This window comes from Scyliorhinus canicula, chromosome 1, assembly GCF_902713615.1.
Source record: "Scyliorhinus canicula chromosome 1, sScyCan1.1, whole genome shotgun sequence".
Taxonomy (NCBI): Eukaryota; Metazoa; Chordata; class Chondrichthyes; order Carcharhiniformes; family Scyliorhinidae; genus Scyliorhinus; species Scyliorhinus canicula.
Genome location: NC_052146.1, coordinates 99,470,541 through 99,491,331, shown reverse-complemented (window position 1 = coordinate 99,491,331; position 20,791 = coordinate 99,470,541). Strand labels below are relative to the sequence as shown.

General features: G+C 45.1%; 1 protein-coding gene across 1 annotated transcript in view; it reads left to right on the top strand.

Annotated features, from left to right (window-relative positions):
- Positions 1–20,791, top strand: part of LOC119974417 (lethal(3)malignant brain tumor-like protein 4) — a 115,518-nt gene that overhangs the window by 78,822 nt on the left and 15,905 nt on the right. Inside the window, exons 11-13 of the mRNA XM_038813682.1 lie at positions 8,683–8,797; positions 11,619–11,721; positions 14,824–14,994. Coding sequence (XP_038669610.1) covers positions 8,683–8,797; positions 11,619–11,721; positions 14,824–14,994 — 389 coding nt within the window. The remainder of the gene's footprint in view (positions 1–8,682; positions 8,798–11,618; positions 11,722–14,823; positions 14,995–20,791) is intronic.

The following is a 20,791-nucleotide window of genomic DNA, read 5'->3' as shown; positions in this document are numbered from 1 at the left end:
ATTTGGAGTTGGGGACCAAGTGCAATGTGTCCAAGTTTGCAGACGACACTAAAGTGAGTGGTAAAGCAAAAAGTGCAGAGGATACAGGAAGTCTGCAGAGGGATTTGGATAATTTAAGTGAATGGGCTCGGGTCTGGCAGATGGAATACAATGTTTACAAATGTGAGGTTATCCATTTTGGTAAGAATAATAGCAAAAGGGATTATTATTTAAATGATGAAATATTAAAGCATGCCGCTGTGCAGAGAGACCTGGGTGTGCCAGTGCATGGGTCGCAAAATGTTGGTTTGCAGGTGCAACAGGTGATTAAGAAGGCAAATGGAATTTTGTCCTTCATTGCTAGAGGGATGGAGTTTAAGACTCGGGAGGTTATGTTGCAATTGTATAAGGTGTTAGTGAGGCCACACCTGGAGTATTGTGTTCAGTTTTGGTCTCCTTACCTGAAAAAGGATGTACTGGCGCTGGAGGGTGTGCAGAGGAGATTCACTAGGTTATTCCCGAGATGAAGGGGTTGGATTACGAGGAGAGGCTGAGTAGACTGGGACTGTATGCGTTGGAATTTAGAAGGATGTGGGGGGATCTTATAGAAACGTATAAAATTATGAAGGGAATAGATAGGATAGATGCGGGCAGGTTGTTTCCACTGGTGGGTGAAAGCAGAACTAGGGGGCATAGCCTCAAAATAAGGGGAAATAGATTGAGGACTGAGTTTAGGAGAAACTTCTTCATCCAAAGGGCTGTGAATCTATGGAATTCCTTGCCCTGTGAAGCAGTTGAGGCTCCTTCATTAAATGTTTTTACGATAAAGATATATAGTTTTTTGAAGAAGAAAGGGATTAAGGGTTATGGTGTTCGGGCTGGAAAGTGGAGCTGAGTCCAAAAAAGATCAGCCCTGATCTCATTGAATGGCGGAGCAGGCTCGAGGAGCCAGATGGCCTACTCCTGCTCCTAGTCCCTATGTTCTTATGTCCCTATGTTCTATCCATGATTTGATTTGATTTGATTTATTATTGTCACATGTCTTAGTATACAATGAAAAGTGTTGTTTCTTGCATGTTATACAGACAACGCATACCATACATAGGGAAGGAAGGAGAGATTACAGAATGTAATGTTACAGTCATAACTAGGATGTAGAGAAAAGGTCAACTTAATATGAAATGAAATGAAAATCGCTTATTGTCACAGGTAGGCTTCAAATGAAAAGCCCCTCGTTGCCACATACCGGCGCCTGTTCGGGGAGGCCTGTCGCAAATTGAACCATGCTGCTGGTCTGCCTTGGTCTGCTTTAAAAGCCAGCTCTTTAGCCCTGTGCTAAACTAGCCCCTATATGAGGTAGGTCCATTCAAAAGTCTGATGGCATCAGGGAAGGAGCTGTTCTTGAGTCGGTTGTCCTCAAACGTTTGTATCTTTTTCCTGAAGGAAAAAGGTGGAAGAGAGTTATGTCTGGGGTGCGTGGGGTCCTTAATTATGCTGGTTGCCTTTCCGGGGCAGCGGGAATTATAGACAGAATCAATGGATGGGGTCTTAGTGCATCTTAATGCATGACCACCAACTCCATGTACTTTAGTTTTACACGCTAATCTCTCAGGTGGGACTTTGTTGAAAGCTTTCTGAAAGCCCAAATGAACCACATCACCTGGCTCCCCTTCATTGACTCTACTGTTTACATCCTCATATTTCAGTAGATTTGTCACCACAATTTCCCTTTGTAAATCTATGCTGACCCTGCCTGATTCTACCGCTGTTTTCCAAGTCCTTTGCTATCAAATCTTGAGAACGGACTCTCGAATTTTCTCTACTCCGTACATCAGACTAAATGGTCTATAATTCCGTGTCTTCTCTTTACCTTCCTTTTTAAATATGGTGTTACTTTAGCTACCCTCTAATCTGTGGAAACAGTTCCCAGAGTCTATAGAATCTTGAAAGATGATCACCAATGCATCCGCTATTTCTAGGAGAATTATATTGTCAGATGAACTCTCATGGTTCCATTGATGTCTTTTTTTAATGCTGCAATTCTACTTTCAGTGGAATTTATTTGTGAAACTCCATGTTGTCTTAATTTAATCACCACCTGCAACAGCCTGCATAATCCCAGTAGTTACAGCAATTGTTAAATACAGTGGGTTTTCTACTGATTCTTTAATCCAAGCCTTTGACTCCCCAATCTAAAACATATTGAAATAATCCATGTAAATTGTCCAGACGATGTTCATTTAATAATTCAGACCCAAATAACTGCTTGTTTGCAGGATTAATAAAAAGTTTTGTGATTAAAGTTTAGATCCTCCGCATTTTCAACAGTCTGCAAAAGTGAAGGGTATGTGATCATTTTGACTTTGTGCGAAGTGTAAAATGCGATTTGCAAAATAAAAGCCAGGAGAGGGCTTTGTTGTCCCGCATAAGAGATTAATGTGTAAAATTAAAGCACATGGAATTGGTGGTAGTGTATTAAGATGGATAGAAAACTGGTTCGCAGACAGGGCTGTCCCGTATTGTGTGATGTCAAACTACTGCAATGGTGGGAACGATATGGTGCCACAAATGTCACCAATCCAGTAAATAATAATCTTTATTAGTATCACAAGTAGGCTTCCATTCACACTGTAATAAGGTTACTGTGAAAAGCCTCCAGTTGCCACACTCCAGCGTCTGTTCGGGTACACTGAAGCAGAATTCAGTATGTCCAATTCACCTAAAAAGCACGTCTTTCAGGGCTTGTGGGAGGCAACCGGAGCACCCGGAGGAAGCCCATGCAGACACGGGGAGAACATGTAGATGCCGCACAGACAGTGACGCAAGCGGGAATCGAACCCAGGTGCTGTGAAGCAACAGTGCAAACCACTGTGCTGCCTTGCGTGTTACAGTCTTCAAACAAATATTCTGTTCGCACTCATAGACATAGACATAGAACAGTACAGCACAGAACAGGCCCTTCGGCCCTCGATGTTGTGCCGAGCCATGATCACCCTACTCAAACCCACGTATCCACCCTATACCCGTAACCCAACAACCCCCCCCCCCCCCCCCCCCCCCCCCCCCCCCCAAACCATACTTTTTAGGACACTATGGGCAATTTAGCATGGCCAATCCACCTAACCCGCACATCTTTGGACTGTGGGAGGAAACCGGAGGAAACCCACGCACACACGGGGAGGACGTGCAGACTCCGCACAGGGAGGACGTGCAGACTCCGCACAGACAGTGACCCAGCCGGGAATCGATCCTGGGACCCTGGAGCTGTGAAGCATTTATGCTAACCACCATGCTACTGTGCTGCCCAGCACTCTTGAATGATCAAGCTAATTTTAGTTTGAAACTACATTTCACCGGTTCAATATTTGAGGAACTCTCAAATTAAATTATTTCACCTTTTTATCACTTGCGGTTTTAAAATAATAAACCTGTCTAATAACCTAATAATTTTTAAAATGGATGTTGTGACTTTCCTGTGTTGTGTGAAGTTTTCTGGCACCTGCAGTATTCTGAGGTATTCGCAATGCAATATTTTGGTAACGGAATTACTTTTAAAGATCTACTGTTAAGTTTATTCAGTAGCGTCACTGCATGGTTTGGTACTTAGTCTCATATCAGGAAGGGCTCAGGTTTGATCCCTGGTATGCACAGAGTTAATTGATCTCGGGTGAGCTATGATATGCTTGTTGTCATTGGCCCCAGAATGGCCAGGCTTGAGGAAATGAAAGTATTTGGGCATTATTTTTTCAGTCATTATTCAGTAAGCCTTGTGGTTTGCAAGAACACCTTTTGGGCAATCCTGAGACAAAGCAGATGTTATTGATATGAAGGATAGTGATTGGCCTAACTGCATACAGAAAGAGAGCTCTCTGATTTCTCTACCTCTCTGCAGAACTATGCAAATCACACTCCTTTTTGCATCACATTGTGCCCACATCAAAGATGCAGGCCATAAATAAAACTTGGAAGTATCTGTTAGTAAATCCTTTGAAGATGTAAACAGTTGAAAGCTACTCCCCTCAAACAGTTTCTAATGTCTAGTAGGCTTTCTCAACTGTTGTCTTTTGATCCTGTTGCTAAAATATAGCTCTGTCCATATTTATTACTCTGGATCCTAAAGTTGCACATTAATCACTCATAGCCGACGTGAAAAGAAACTCATGACAGTAATGATGAACACTTCACATATCAATAGAAAAACTATACTTTTCTCTTGCAATGCTTCAACGCCATCCATCTCTCATTTATATTAGAAAGTCTATTGCTACGTGAAGCCAATAAGTTAAACTGGTAATCCTGTTAATTCTGCACGCTGTTCAATACTGGAATAATAATAATAATTGCTTATTGTCACAAGTAGGCTTCAATGAAGTTACTGTGAAAAGCCACATTCCGGTGCCTTTCGGGGAGGCCGGTACGGGAATTGAACCCGCGCTGCTGGCCTTGTTCTGCATTGCAAGCCAGCTGTTTCGCCCACTGTGCTATATTCCCATGAGAAGGTGTTCAACACATGGATTTGGGTGAGAACAGAATTGTTTGTCATGTTTCCTGTGGTTGAATACCCTTTAAAGTGATCATCAATGGTCGCACATGAAACATAGGTCACTGGGGTTAGGTTCTAAAGGGCTGCTGATGCCCGACGAACTGTACACAAAAAGCAATCATGAGAGAAAACAAGTTGGTGAAATGCCGTAAAGTATTTATTTTCAACTTGTCTGCCTCCATTGTCTCCCCCACTCCCTTTTCCATGCCTTCAGCAACTATTACTTGGGTATAATACAACAGGTGAACACAGCCTTCCAGTAGCTTGCCCAATTGACATAGTTTATGAGTGAGCCTTGAAAGTGAGCATTGATAAGAACTTGACCACAGGAAATATCCCGATTCAAAATGGACATTCGCAAGGAGTGCAGGGGAAAACGGACAACACCAGAGAAAACAAGCAGGTGCAAGGTGTCCTGTGTATTAAGATTTGCAGAACCCAGACAGAACTGAAACCAATAGCCATTAGCATATTAATGAGCTATCTCCAGGGACAAAAAGAAACATTGAAACAATCGAGACCAGGACAGACTCCCCGGAGCCAATGGGAGCTAAAACAAAGGCAGGCCAACGGCCACATAGCACAACGGCCCAACGATCAGGGAACAACTCCGCTATTGGAGAAAATCAATAGGAACGATTGGGACATGGTCCAATTAATTAGGACCAAGTCCGGGGTCCGCCCAGAAGGGCGCAAAACCCCTTGGGGTATAAAACAGAGTCCCCAAGTTCAGTTCGCTCTCTTGGAAGAACTCTCACCTTGGTTTTGGCTCTCAGCACCGAGAGGCCCACCAAGCACCAGCCAAGATTTCAAACTTACTAACTGGTGTATTGAGTCATTGATCAGTACTTGGCTTTGAACCCTGTGGTGGTATCAGAAAGATACCTGGCGACTCTTGAGCAAAGGTAATTAAAACAGCAAATTAAGGGAAAGCATAACGAGCAACAAAGTCCATATCAATGCTCACTGAGCATCAGTAGAATAGAAGTGTTGACACTGGGGCTGAATCGATGGACTTCTGCGTCAGCAGAATTGCTGCCGTTCCCAGAGCAATTCATCAGCTGTCAATGGGCTTCCAACAGCGCTACGTGGAACACATCAATTCCAATGAAAAACGGTATCCAACTCGCCGGAGTAGTGAATGACACTAGAGGTTGAAGGTCACCAGCTGCCCATTAGCCACGAAGGTCACCAGCTGCCCACCACTATGCTGCGTGGTCTAACACTGTTAAGTTGGCACAGGTGCAGCACATAGGATAGCAATAGGGGCTAGGGCATAAACTAGGCTGGCTGCTGAGGGGGTGCTGCGTGGGTGGGGGCAGAAGGGGTGGGAAGGAGGGAGATAGGCGAGGAGAGATGTTTGTGGAGTGGGGGTGGGCAGGGATCCTAATTCAGCCAGCGCTCACTGCCCTGGCGCTGCCCCACACCTCACCGTCCCCACCTCCGCCACCCCAGGGGTTTAATGGAACCGTGTGATGGAATGGCCAGCTCGCACGCAGGATCACCCAGGTGGACAATATGAAAGTGCTACCATGGGCTGGAGTCAGACATTGTCAGATAATCTGGAGCACCAGACCTCATCCCTGAGAGGGTAGTCATCATCCTTCATCCCGTGGACCAGACCTGATGATCTGGCAGATATGCTGCACTGTCCCCCTGCTCAGCCAGAGTCTTTGGCGGCATGCCTGGCCCGGCAGGCCCTCGAATGACTGGTGCTGCAGGTACACTTGAGGCCTCATGCAGTGCCACCTTCCCACCTCCTTGGTCTGGTGGGTGGCCAGCTCCCAATACTCATCGGCTGCCTCCTGTTTGTCTGAAGCAGACTCCACTGCTGTAGGGTCCGCCTCGTGCAGCTCAAGCTCGTACAGCCGCAGTGCATCCACAGGGCTGCAGAGACTAGGATGAAGGCCATTATTCCTGGTTTAATTCCGAAGTCCATTATCTGTAGGGGGTGAAAGTCAGACATGTCTTTTTTAAAAAAAAAGTATTTTCTTTCCAATTTTCAACATTTTACAATGACAAAGGAAAAATACACCTAACATATTAAACCTCCTCTCAAGAGAACCCCCCTCCCACCACCCCTTAGAGGTCAACGGTAACCAGCTCTCCAAACTGCAACATGAACAAACCCCAACTCTTGTGGAACCCATCACACGCCACCCTTAAGGCAAAATTCACCTTTTCCAGGGTGAAGAACTCCATTAGGTACTCCTGCCACGCCGAGAAATGCTGGAAAAGCTGACCTCCACCCCAACAGGGTGCGAACAATCAGCAAAGCGAAGGCTAAAACACTAAAACATCTGCCCCCGTACCCACCACATCTCCGGCAGGTCTGACACCCCGAATATGGCCTCCAGGGGATCGGGCGCCAAATCCCCATACTGAACTGCAGAAATGGTGCTTAAAAACTAGCGTCCAGACCCTTTCCAACAAGACCAGAACTTATGTACATATGGCGTCTCCCATACCACTTTCAGATGTCTTCTACCCCCTCAAACAGCTGGCTCATCCATGCCTTCATCAGGTGCGCTCTGTGGACCACCTCCAGCTGTATCAGCCCCAGCCTTGCACATAAGGTTGAGGCATTCACCATCCACAGCACCTCACACCACAATCCCTGCCCCCATTCTTCTTCCCACTTAAGCATAATCCCAACCATTGGCACCTTATCCTCCTCCAGAATCCTCCAATAAATAGCAGAGATGACCCCGCTTTTCTGCCCTCCAACAATGAGGAAGCGAGCTCTATTGGAAAGGTCGAAAAAACCTTCTTCGCAAAGTCCCGCATCTGCATGTACTGAAAACTCTCCTTCCACACCAGTCCAAACTTCTCATTCAACTCCTCCAAGCTTGCAAACCGCTCTCCCAGAAAGTCAGACGTAGCATGGTGTGTACACCCGTGCCTGGCCAGGTCTGCCGGGCGACACGGTGGTCCCGGTCTGCACAGCAGACCCTGCTCCCACATTTCTCTCCCCACATGTGGCTGTTGCCCCCTAGCACTCTACCCTCTGCACCCCTGGCCAGGTTGCCCTACACCTTGCAGGCCTCTGACCCTGACGCTCATCCCTGCTGCCAGCAGTACGCTCCACAGCCCTTGTTCGGCGACCTGTTACAGCGGTAACTGTAGACGTTGCCCTTGGGTGGGCCGTGTGCTGCCTTGATGGCGGCAAGTTTGGTGGGGGGGTCACTATGCACAATCACGGGCCACGAAGGGCGGTCAGTTGGCTGCACAGCAAGATGGCTGCCTTGCAGACTGCGACAATGGTGGTCCGTGCCTGGACACCTCGGGTCTCTCTCCCTCGCTCTTCTCTTCCCCCCCCCCCCCCCCCCCCCCCCCCCCCCCCCCCCACATTGGGGTGGGGGAGATGTATTTATCTGATTGATTTAACAATGTATATCTGGTGAATGTACAGTTATTTCATTTTAATGCTATCTTTATTGACCATCCCTAATTACATTGAGGAGAGTTTGGAAATTGTTCTAATGGCAACTGCTGTAAATCTATTGTTGATGCAGTTCACACAATGTTGTTGGTTAGGGAATTCCATGAATTGTGAGTGAGCAACAAAGAATGAAGGTGAATGTCCAAATCGGGACTGTACGTGGCTTAGGAAGCAACTTGGAGGTACAAGTGATCCAGTCACCTTGCTGCTTTTGTTCTTAATGGTGGAGGTCATTGGCTGGGGTTTCTGTTGGAATACGGTTGGTGTGTTGGTGCACTAGACTTTGGGTGCACACTACAGGTACAGTGCACAGATTATGGAGTTTAATGTTTAGTTTAATGCCAATGAAGCAGACTGCTTACTCGTGGATGGTGGTGAGCTTGTGAAATGTTGCTGTGACTCCATCCACATGAATGGTGGACATTCCAGCACCCCCAATTCAAATCTTGAGATGAAGGAGAGGCACAGAGGGGTCAGGAGGTGATCTATTTGTGAACCAACCCTGGTCCTACCCTTGTGGAGGTGCTTTTGAACTGGCCTAGTTAGCTGTGTTCGGAGGCTGCCTCCTGAGGGTGGAGGTGGGGAACTTCGAGATGGTGCCGCTATTAACAACCAAGAGGAATTTGGCAATAGTTGTTACTGAGCACTTGCATGACATGAGCATTATATATTACTTTATTTAGAATAAATAATGCATAATATCAATATGGTATTTCAGATCCATTTGGATGGCTGGAGTCATGACTATGATCACTGGATAGATGCAGATAGCCCAGACATCCATCCTGCTGGCTGGTGTGCTAAAACTGGACATTCGCTACAGATACCTCTTAGTAAGTTGGAATCCTGGCTGTGTCTTCTCTTTTTACTTTACATTTAAGCCATTTGTTAGAATATGCCTTCCTTTCACTGCAGAGAGACACCAGGTCTGATAATTGTGTTGCCCTGATTTTGTTAAAAGTGGAGTGTGAACTGTACTCTCCAGAGTGGAGAGACAATCCGTTTTTCCTTATTTGATGCCAACATTTTTCACAGCCACTGTGAAAAGAAAAACATCCATTTTATAGCACATTTCAAAGCCTCTTGACATCCCGAAATACTTCATTGCCAATGAATTATTTCACAATGATGTGTAGCCTGGATTGGATTGGATTTGTTTATTGTCACGTGTACCGAAGTACAGTGAAAAGTATTTTTCTGCAAGCAGCTCAACAGATCATTCAGTACATGGGAAGAAAAGGGAATTAAACAAAATTCAAGAAAATACATAATAGGGCAACACAAGATATACAATGTAACTACATAAGCATTGGCATCGGATGAAGCATACAGGGTGTAGTGTTAATGAGGTCAATCAATAAGAGGGTCATTTAGGAATCTGGTAACAGCAGGGAAGAAGCTGTTTTTGAGTCTGTTCGTGCATGCTCTCAGACTTCTGTATCTCCTGCCCGATGGAAGAAGTTGAAAAAGTGAGTAAGCCGGGTGGGAGTGCTCCTTGATTATTAGCTAAGTCGGTAGAGCATGCAACTCTTAATCCCAGCGTCGTGGGTTCGAGCCCCATGTTGGGCGCTTTCATATTGAGGCTGTTTAGCACAGGGCTAAATCACTGGCTTTGAAAGCAGACCAAGGCAGGCCAGCAGCACGGTTCGATTCCCGTAACAGCCTCCCCGAACAGGCACCGGAATGTGGCGACTAGGGGCTTTTCACAGTAACTTCATTGAAGCCTACTCGTGACAATAAGCGATTTTCATTTCATTTCAGTATGCTGCCTGCTTTCCCCCGGCAGCGGGAGGTGTAGATGGAGTCCATGGATGGGAGGCAGGTTTGTGTGATGGACTGGGCGATATTCACGACTCTCTGAAGTTCCTTGCGGTCCTGGGCTGAGCAGTTGCCATACCAGGCTGTGATGCAGCCTGATAGGATGCTTTCTATAGTACATCTGTAAAAGTTGGTAAGGGTTAATGTGGACATGCCGAATTTCCTTAGTTTCCTGAGGAAGGATAGGCGCTGTTGTGCTTTCTTGGTGATAGCGTTGACGTGAGTGGACCAGGACAGATTTTTGGTGATGTGCACCCCTAGGAATTTGAAACTGTCTGTGATTTTGTCAGGCAAACATACCCGCTAATTGTGCACAGCAAGATCCCATACACTAATGAAATGAATGGCCGCTTGTTCTGTTTTTGTGCCACTGGCTGAAGGATGAATGTTGAAGTCCGTTATTGGATATTTTAAATTGCATCTGAAAGTTGGTACACCTCTGTCTTTGACATTCTACACAGTTCTAATCATGCTCATTGCAAGAAACCGGAATCTGCTTTCTTGTGGGTTCTCTGCATCTATCTGGCCTTGATGTGGAGATGCCGGCGTTGGACTGGGGTGAGCACAGTAAGGAGTCTTACAACACCAGGTTAAAGTCCAACAGGTTTGTTTCAAACACGAGCTTTCGGAGCCTCTCCATTCACCTGAGGAAGGAGCTGCGCTCCGAAAGCTCGTGTTTGAAACAAACCTGTTGGACTTTAACCTGGTGTTGTAAGACTCCTTACTCTATCTGGCCTGAGTAACCACTTTAATGACTATATTCCCTATTTTGTTCACGGCCAAGGGAAGGTTTGTTGGTGTCCAGTGGGTGAGGAAGCTGCCTCATGTTTTGTGTCTCTTCATCCAGCTTTGACAGGGGTTCTGGCCTGTTATTCCCTTTTCGGTATTAGTGGAATAATGACTTGTTTCCAGCTATTTAGCTATTTCTATTTAATTACAGACCACCTGCTAACCATTAACTTCATCTCTGAAATTGGAAAACCTGTTTCTCTCTCCCCCCCCCCCCAAATCACATGAAGGAATGTTATTATCTGAACTGTCATGTCTATTGAAAGATAAAAGGAGAGGATTTTCCGTTGGGTTGGGATCTGGAATCCTGACAGTGGGACTACATGGGCACTCAAGCCCGTACTTGCTGGGCGCTAAACCGGGGAAGCTATTTCTCTGGTTGTGGGCTCCTAATTAGCTGTCTTCGAGCTCACCGTCCACCCCTGATATTGCAGGTCCATCAGTTCTACAGTCTTGACAGCCTCACCAGGAGAAGTAGGCACTGCTGAGACAGTTGGTAAAAGTGAGGGTGCCTCAAAATGGGAACCTTCGGAACAGTGAAATTATTATTTTTTAAATTAGACTCCTCCTTTTGGAGCGAAACCCCCTCCGGTGGCATTGTTGGGGCCCAGGGCATCCTTGTGGGGGTGGGGGGGATTGTGTAGAAACTCCCGCTCCAGTGGCCCCTGAAATGCTTTAGGGAGGCCGTCTCCATTAAGTGCCAGCCTCCGCAGGTGGTGAAGATGCTGGTGCCCTCTGAATGTCTCCTAATTTGTGCCTTAAATATGCAGATTGGCTTCCTGCCACCTTGCAATGAATAACTGATCCACGTTCCTTCCTGGAGGTGGGAGCTCTCCCGGTAGCACTCAGTGCAATATTCCGAGCCACATATCTCCACCCTGGCACTGGGGAAATTCTGCCCAAACAGCCTCCGTTTTCAATTATTAATCTATCCGATACTGACAAACCTATGATGCATTTCATGTATTTTAGGCAATATATATTTAGTCAAATGGGTTTGTTATAAAACCAAAGTAATTGTGTTTTCTTTACCCTCCCCGCAATTAGGCCCCACTGACTTGGCAGCAAGTCCAGGACAAGGAGGATGCCCAACACCTGGTTGTAAAGGAATAGGGCACATCAAAGGAGCAAGATATGCTGCGCACTACACGTATGTGAGGGGAAATTATGAGTACCATCTGCTTTTTAAAAAAAAGAATAACTTGTTTCACCTTCAAAGAAAAAGTATTGCAGGCAATGTCAAGGTGGGGAAAAGTAGCACAAATAAATCCAGAGCACTAGAAGGTGAAGATTAAAAAGAAAAAGCATGCATACAACAGATGTTAGGTAGAAAATACAATGAGAATCAGGCTATACATAGAAAGACCAGAGGGGGAAGTGAAGAAAACTAATCCAAAAAGCAAGGCGAGGGCATGAAAAGACACTGGCAACTTACATTAAAGGGAATCCCAAGGTCTTCAATAAGCATAAATAATAAATAAGTGGTAACAGAAAGAGTAGGGCCAATTGGGAATTACAAAAAGAGGACTTGTGGAGGCAGGAAAAATAGCAGAGGTATAAAACTCTTACTTTGCATCTGTCTTTACATAGGAACGAGATGCTACTCGGGCAAGAATTTATAATTGAGAAGAAGGAGGTGTTGGGAAAGCTGTCTTTTGAAAATTGATAAGGTACCAGGGATGTGATGCACCAAAGGGAAGTGAGAGTGGAAATTGCAGAGGCACTGGTGATAACCTTGCAGTCTTCCTTAGACATGGGTGGTGCCAGAGGACAGGAGAATGGCGAATGTGGCACCCTTGTTCAAAAAGGGGTGCAAGGATAAAGCTGGCAACCACGGCCCAGTCAGATTGGCTTCAGTGATAGGGAAACCTTCTGGAAACTATAATTTGGGACAAAATCAATACAGTAGTCATTTTGACAAGTGCAGGGTAATTAAGGAAAGCCAGCATGGATTAATTGAGGGAAAGTCCTGTTTTTCAAAATAAATTTAGAGTACGCATTTAATTAAGGGGCAATTTAGCGTGGCTAGTACACCTGGCCTGCATATCTTTGGGTTGTGGGGGCAAAACCCACGCAAACACTGGGAGAATGTGCAAACTTCATATGGACAGTAACCCAGAGCCGGGATCGAACTTGGGACCTCGGCATTGTGAGGCAGTAGTGCTAACCACTCTGCCACCTTGTTGCCCTGGGAAAGTCATGTTTAACTAACTTGCTTGAGGTTTTTGAGGAGGCAACAGATAAGGTTGATAAGGGCAACACTGTTGATGTGGTGTGTACAGATTTTCAAAAGGCAGTTGATACAGTGCCACACAACAGACTTGAACAAAACTTTAGCTCATGGAATAAAAGGGAAAGTAGGTGCTTGGAAAAGAAATTGGCTGAGTGACAGGAAACAATAGTGACAAATGGTTGTTTTTCAAATTGGAGGATGGTTTGTAATGGAGCTCCCCAGGGGTCACTGTTGGGACCCTTGTTCTTCCTGATCTATATTAATGGTCCAGATTGTGGTATTCTGGGCATGATTTCAAAATTTGCAAATGGTATGAAAATGTTATCAACTGTGATGAGGATAGTCTTGCACTTTAAAAGGGCATTGACATTTGGTGAATTGGGCAGACAAGTGGCAGGTGAAGTTTAATTTTGAGAACTGTGAGGTTTTCATTTTGTCATGGAAAGACTGTATTCAATAAAGGAAACAACCCTTAAAGGTTCTGCAGGAACAGAGGGGCCGTGGTATATATTTACATAAGTCATTGAAGATGGCAAGCATATATTGAGAGAGCAGTTAATGAAGCATATAGTATTTTAGGCTTTATTAATAGGGACATCGAGTACGAGAGTAAGAAAGTCATGTTGAGCTTGTGTAAGGCACTAGTTGGGCCTCACCTGGAGACTGTCCAGTTTTGGGGGCCATACTTGAGGAAGGATATTGGAGCGAGAACAGAGGAAATTCACGAGAATGATTCTTGGGATAAGAAATTGTAGCTGTGATGATAGATTGGAGAGGTTTGGACTGTTTTCCTTGGATAAACGAAGGCTGAGAGGAGACTTGATAGAGGATTCAAAATCCTGAGGGGTATGGACAGGATAATTTACGAGAAACTGTTCCCTCTCATGAGTACATCAGGAAATAATTGGCAAAAGGAGTAAAAATGAAGTGAGTAAAAATGTTTTACCCAGCGGGAGTCTGGAGTCTGGAATGAGCTTCCTGAGAGGGTGATGGGGGCAGATTTGATTGAGGTATTCTAAAGGGAATTTGATTTCTATCTGAAAAGAGCAAGTGTGGAATGTTACGGGGATAAGGCCGGGGGGGTGGGTGGGGGGGGGGGGGGGGGGGGGGAGTGCTCTTTCAGAGAGCCAGCGCAGACTTGATGGGTGGAATGGCCTCCTTCTGGATTGTAAAGATTTTGTGTTTAAATATTTATAATAATTAATATTCATCCTCTGTGCTAACATTAACCGTTTTTTAAAAAAAATAATTGATTGACAGCTTTTAACTATTGTTTATTTATCAGTGCTTACATTGTTGGTAAAAGAAAGGTTGGTCGAGTCTGAAGTGAGATATACTCCCGGATCTTCTTCAGTAAGATTAACAGGAGAAGCAACGTACATTTATTGCATTAGAATAGAGGGGCATCTACAGTGAGTAGAGATTACTAATTAGTTTAAGTTCTTAATAAAAATTTGCATCCTTTTCATGAATGTGAAATGGCAATCATTTAGGGGAAGGTGCAATGTTAGTGGTGATGCAAATCTGAGAGGCAGAAAATTTATAAAACTGTTAGTTGATCTGTGGAAGGGTCAGGGAATCGTCTGACCAGGGCACAAAGATGTACTTCAGTCTCCATTTTGCAGTCTTATATTTGGCCTTTATAAAATACAATTATTGCATTAAAATATTAATTATAGTTAAACAAAATTTGTAGCAATTTGAAAGTAGAATTGGTTGGAACATAGGAATGACTATGTAGTACAGGCTGAGCAGTTGAAAGATGCAAAACTGAAGAACTACAGCACCTCAGCTGGTGCGTAAGCAGAATTACAGCATGACATATTTACATAGGCAATTTCCATTGTATGTGTGGACATGGGCGTTTCTAATGGAAAAAGGTGACAGGAAATAGGCGTAGATCTCAGTTAACTGTTGGCAGCAATGTTGATCACTTTTATATTAACTGTACACAGGTAATATTTTGTGATATAAGTTTAGAAGCCCTCCAAAATGTGATATGTTGTTTTTCTATTTTAGGTTGGTTAGTTGTCCATATTCGGAAATTAACCTCAACAAAGAAACCGTTTTACCAGACCGTTTAAGTGGAGAGAGGCAGTCACCTATCTCGGCTGCTCAAAAGCTAAAGAAAATGGGAACGCAGGTGATCTCACTGACATCCGAGTCATCAGAAGACACCTCCATGCTTACGTGAGTAGTGGTAACACACCAGATGTAGCTTACTTTAACAAAAACAAATTACTGTAGATGATGGAATCTGAAACAAAAAACGAAAATACTGGACAATCTCAGCAGGATTTACAGCATCTGTGGAGCGAAGTGAGCGAACATTTTGAGTCTGGATGACTTTGACAGAGAGACTTCTCTCTTCACAGATGCTGTCAGACCCGTTGAGATTGTCCAGTATATTATGCTTGTTATAGCTTATTGTAATTAATCTTGAGAGCAAAGTTTTTTGCCGTGAAAACATTCTCCACTCTCCCATCTGTTGTGATCCTAGAATAGTATAGAAGGAAGCCATTCAACCCATGAGTCTGCATCAACTCTTTTGAAGACCAGTCCAATTAGCCCCACAAGCCAGCTCTTTCCCCAAATCCTTGCAATGCTTTTTTTCTTCTTCAGGAATTTATCCAGTTCGCTTCTTAAAGAAACTAATAAATCTGTGTCCACAGCATTCCAAACCGTGACTACTCATTGCATAACAGCATTTTTCCTCATGCTGCACTATTGTGGATTTCCAACAAAATGGCCATTTAAAAATAATATCCCCCCCTCTTTTGATTTATTTGTTTACATGCAGTCTCTTGTCTCAGAGATAGTTTGTAATAGTTTATTTGAAGGTATGGGTAGATTGCAAGCTCCAAATCAGCCCCTTCATACTTACGTGATTCACCATTTTCTCAACAGTTAACTTCAGATTGGGGCTTAAAGGAGAGGGAAGTGAAGAAATGACACAAACAGAAATATTATTCATTCTACTGTATCTAATTTATTTGAAACAAACTTGAACTGATAATTTCTCATTTCAGGCATTGGGCTGCTTCACTTGTAAAGGAGCCATGTAGTCATTTGAAATCATAAAATGATGTGCCTGTGCTGGCTCCTTAGTGGACCTATTCAATTACTATCACTCACCTGCTTTTTCCCATTGCCCTATTTTTTTTATCCTTCAGGGATTTAGCAATTGTTTTTTTAATGTTACTATTAAATTTGCTTCCATCACCCTTTCAAGCATCATGTTTTAAGAACAAGCCATACAATAAACATGTTTTCTCATATGACCTCTGGTTCTTTTGCCAATCACCTGAAATCTGTATCCTCTGATTATCAACCCTTCTGCCACTGGAAACAGTTTGTCCTTATTTTGTTTTTCAAATGCATTCATAATTTTGAATGCTTCTATCAAATCACCTCTTAACTGTGTCTGCTCCTTGGGGAGCAACACTAGTATAATAATCCCATTTGGTACATAATCCTGAAAACTATAACTCAATCTCTAACCTTCCTGCGCCCACCTATTTTTCTGGGGTCAGGTACGTTTACTTAGCCTCATGGACCACAGGTTCACTCCAGCCCCTTAGCTTGTGCCTGGAAATGGTGGCAAAATCCAGTCTCTCCTGCAGTGGAAATGGCCACCAATGTTGGGAGACGTTAAGGCCTTTGGTATTCTTTAGTCCAGAATAAAAATTGTGTGCAACTTTTTTGGCCTCCATGGCATGTTTCTTCCTGCCATAATATACACCAGTATATCATGGTGCAGATACACACTGATGGACACACACAGGGACCAATCAACATGTACAAGCACCGCAGCCAATCACCAGTTAGAATACACACACTATAAAGGCAGAGGGCACCACGGTTCCCGCTCATTCTGGGTGCTGCCTCCTAGTGTAACAAGAACTCATCCAGCCCAGCACAGACTTACAACACTTGCTGAGAGAATCAACTGGTTCGGACAAGGCTTAGGTCTCTAGTTTAAGTTAGCACCATTTAGACCCACAGTCATCGTGTGTTAGTTAGTTAGAAGTAGTTAATAAAATTGAGTTGAACCTTCATCAGTGTTGGAAGTGTCTGTTCATCTCTCAAGTCTACACTAGCCAACACTTCACTCCCCATCTGTAACAACTCCTTGAATCTGAGGAGGGCAGGGCACTGATAATGAGACCCATTGATTGCTGGGGAGTAATGAAATGAAAGTTGCCATTGCCCAGAGATCATTAGGCTGCTCCACCCTTTTAAGAGAGAGATGACTGGTGATGGTTTAACCTTCGAGTCAGTCACCTCGGGTAAGGGGCAAGGCTGCAAAAGCTGAGCCTTCGTGGATGACCTCAACCGGTACAGGATGTTAACCGACGCAGTTGCTGACGATCTGCATCCAGCTGACCAGCCAACTGAGCTAACCAGGCGGAGGAAAAGATTTCAAGAATTTGAGCACCATCAAACCTTTTAAGGCAAAGTAAAATAAGTTTTTCGAATCTGTTGCTCACTAAAAGATCTACTGGCCGCAATTCAGCAACCGTGTTGCACCCGGTACGGATCTGGGTGCAACGGGTAAATTGCGCAAGAGTCCCAAAACGGGCTCTGCACCGGGCTGATCATGAGTCACCCGACTCTTTCCGTCCAACATCTTCTGGATCTTGCCCTAGCTGGACGAGATCCTGATCTGCACATTTAAAGGAACTATTAGGCTCATTCAAACACTGGTGCCATATGCACCCGGGAGTCAACGGCCGTGCCTGTGAAACTTTGCCAGGGTGCCGTTGTGAATTGCGCTTTCACGTATCTGATCGTCAGTCCAGAAGTAAAACACTCGAACACGTCAGTAACGAATATTCGTTTATTTACGGCCGGGACAAATCTCTAAGCAGTCGGGTAACTACCTTCGAGAAGTGCCAAAATCCCAGAATAAGGACGGTATCTTTATACATCTTATAGCTTAGGGGTGGTCCCTTTAAATTCCTAGATACACCTATGATTTGGCAAGGATCCAGAACATGTACATATATGGAATTATTCTTCGAGGTCGGGAGGTTATTTTTGACATAATCATTAGCACAAGTCACTATCAATATTAATACAAAGGTTTTTGTATCCCATGGCCATATGGCTCAACTCACTCCAAAGACAGTCCCCCTTACATTTCAATGTTTATTTGTTCCAACTGGTCAAACGAGCTTAATTATGTTATCTCTGCAATAAAGTAACGGTTCCCATTCATTCCATTCTTTGCCTTTTTGACCTCTCTGCTTTTACAGTTACGGGTCAGAACATTAATTAGTACCAATGCCACACTCCCTATATTCCATCCCATAACCTTCTGACATCTTTGCTTTTACAGATGCCGGTCAGACACACTCCCTTTATTTCATCCCTTGACCTGTTGACATCTCTTTCACAGAGCTTTTCAGAACTGTTATATTAACCCTATCAGCGAAGTTCCAAATGAAATCCACTTCTACACCGTGTAACACTGGTGTTCACAAATGTGCACCAGGTATGACTGCACCTCGAGGCCATGAGAGATCCCTGGGTGTTCGGGGACAGAGCAGGGTAGTACCCTGGCACTCCTCCTGACACTGCTAGGAACATTGCCAGACTAGTGTTGCCAGGACTCCCACATGGCTCTGCCAGAGAGCCAGGGGCATTGCCAGGCTGGCAGTGCCAAGGTGATAGGTTGGCAGCGCCAGGGATGAGGCCCGGGGGAGTCTTGCCTATAAGAGCCGGGGTGAGAAGAGGGGTTCTCGGGCCCCAGACAAAGTTTGAGGGGGGTGGGGGCAGTGGCTGAATGGGTGTTTAGAGATCTGTGAAGAGGTACCCTGCTGGAGAGATGAGCTCAACAGTGCAGGATGTTTGCCTAAGTGGGGCATTAGCGGGGAGAAACTCTCCCAGCAAAGTGCCAGTAAATAGCGGGGTGAATCTTGGCGCTGCAGTCACCGAGAAACACCCCACCAAACGCGACTTCAACTTTTGTTCGATGTGCCCATTAGCTCTTTGGGAGGCTTTTCTGAAAGAATTTTACGGTTTAAGAAATATCCTTGACAAGGTGGGGAAGTCGGAGCGGAAAAGCGAAAGGTTTCTTTGTAGAAGGGACACTTCTGATCCTCTTGGGCAACAAGAAAACTTACGGAAAAGTAATTTACCTTGCTGTTCTGGCCCTATCCACTATTTCCAGCAAAGGACTTGGGTGTGACCATACCAGGAGTATATATTTGGCATAGAAGAGGTGCAACAAAAGTTTAACGAGATTGATTCAAGGCAGCACGGTGGCCTAGTGGTTAGCACAACCGCCTCACGGCGCTGAGGTCCCAGGTTCGATCCCGGCTCTGGGTCACTGTCCTTGTGGAGTTTGCACATTCTCCCCGTGTCTGCGTGGGTTTCGCCCCCACAACCCAAAAATGTGCAGAGTAGGTGGATTGGTCACGTTAAATTGCCCCTTAATTGGAAAAAATAATTGGGTAATCTAAATTTATTAAAAAAAAACTAGATTGATTGATTCATTAGCACTGCTGCCTATAGCGCTGAGGACCCGGATTCAATCCCAGCGCCGGGTCACTGTCTATGTGGAGTTTGCACATTTTCCCCATGACTGCGTGGGTTTCACCTCCACAGCCCAAAGATGTGCAAGTTAGGTTAATTGGCCACGCTAAATTGCCCCTTAATTGGAAAAATGAATTGGGTACTGTAAATTTATTTTTATATTGAGGGGGAAAGTGGTAGTTGACGTAGATGGTCAGCCATAATTTTAGTGAATGACAGAGCAGTCTGGAGCGGTTGCGTTTAAAGCTATTAATTTTTCTAAATTTTGAGTCAATTTATAAACAACCTTTCTACCATGAATGGTTGATCAGTGCAGCCAGATGTGATTGAATAAGGCTTTGCCAGTCTATTGACAATTCCTTACGAACACTGTTTTCTTCGATGTGTAAGAGTAGTGTGGGGAACAGGTAGTAGTTTTGGCATTGTGCTCTCACATGCCAAACTTTCAATAACTTCTGGAAACTATGTATTTCTTCATAGTGCTGAAAGCAATTATCATCCTTCCCTTGCAATTTGAGGTTCAGTCTGTTTAGAATTGAAGATATCTGCAAGTTGAGACATAGTTAGCATCCAATTCTCATTTGCCAGTACTTCCCTGTACATAACACATATGGGGCGGAATACTCCGCTCCCCACATGGCGTGGGAGGGCCTCCCGACATTTTTCACGCCCCCAATGATTCTCTCTCTTCCCACCCAACCCCCCGGGCTCGGAAGAATCGCCACTCCCCGTTTTTCACGGCGTACGGTGATTCTCCGAGCCCGATGGGCCGAGCGGCCGGCCCTTCACACCCGTTTCACCACGGCAGCAACCACACCTGATCGCTGCATTCGTGAAACGGGTGCCAGATGCCCGTTTGGGGCATCAAGGGGCCCGATTGGCACGGGAGCACCACGACTGTGCTCGGGAGGGGACAGGCGCTGCCCGGCAAGATCAAGCCGCCACGTCTTGCCGGGCGGCTGAGGAGAAAGACGGCCACCGCGCATGTGCAGTTCGCGCCGTCTGCGCGATGAAGTCATCCGCGCATGCGCGAGTTGATACCGGCAACCCGCGCATGCGCGGATGACCTCACAAATGCACCGTTTTGCGCGTCATTTCCGGTACTCTTTTGGGCAGCATGGTGGAGCAGTGGTTAGCACTGCTACCTCACGGCGCCGAGGTTCCAGGTTCGATCCTGACTCTGGGTCACTGTCCGTGTAGAGTTTGCACATTCTCCCCATGTTTGTGTGGGTTTCGCCCCCACAACCCAAAGATGTGCAGGCTAGGTGGATTGGCCACGTTAAATTGCCCCTTAATTGGAATAATGAATTGGGTACTGTAAATTTTTATTTTTTTTTAATTATTCCTCGGAATTAAATGCCCTTCCCGCCTCCAACTCGCCACCAGAGAGAGCAGTGATTCTTCCCTTTTTTGGTTAATCAAACCTTTCTTTCATGCAGTTGATGGG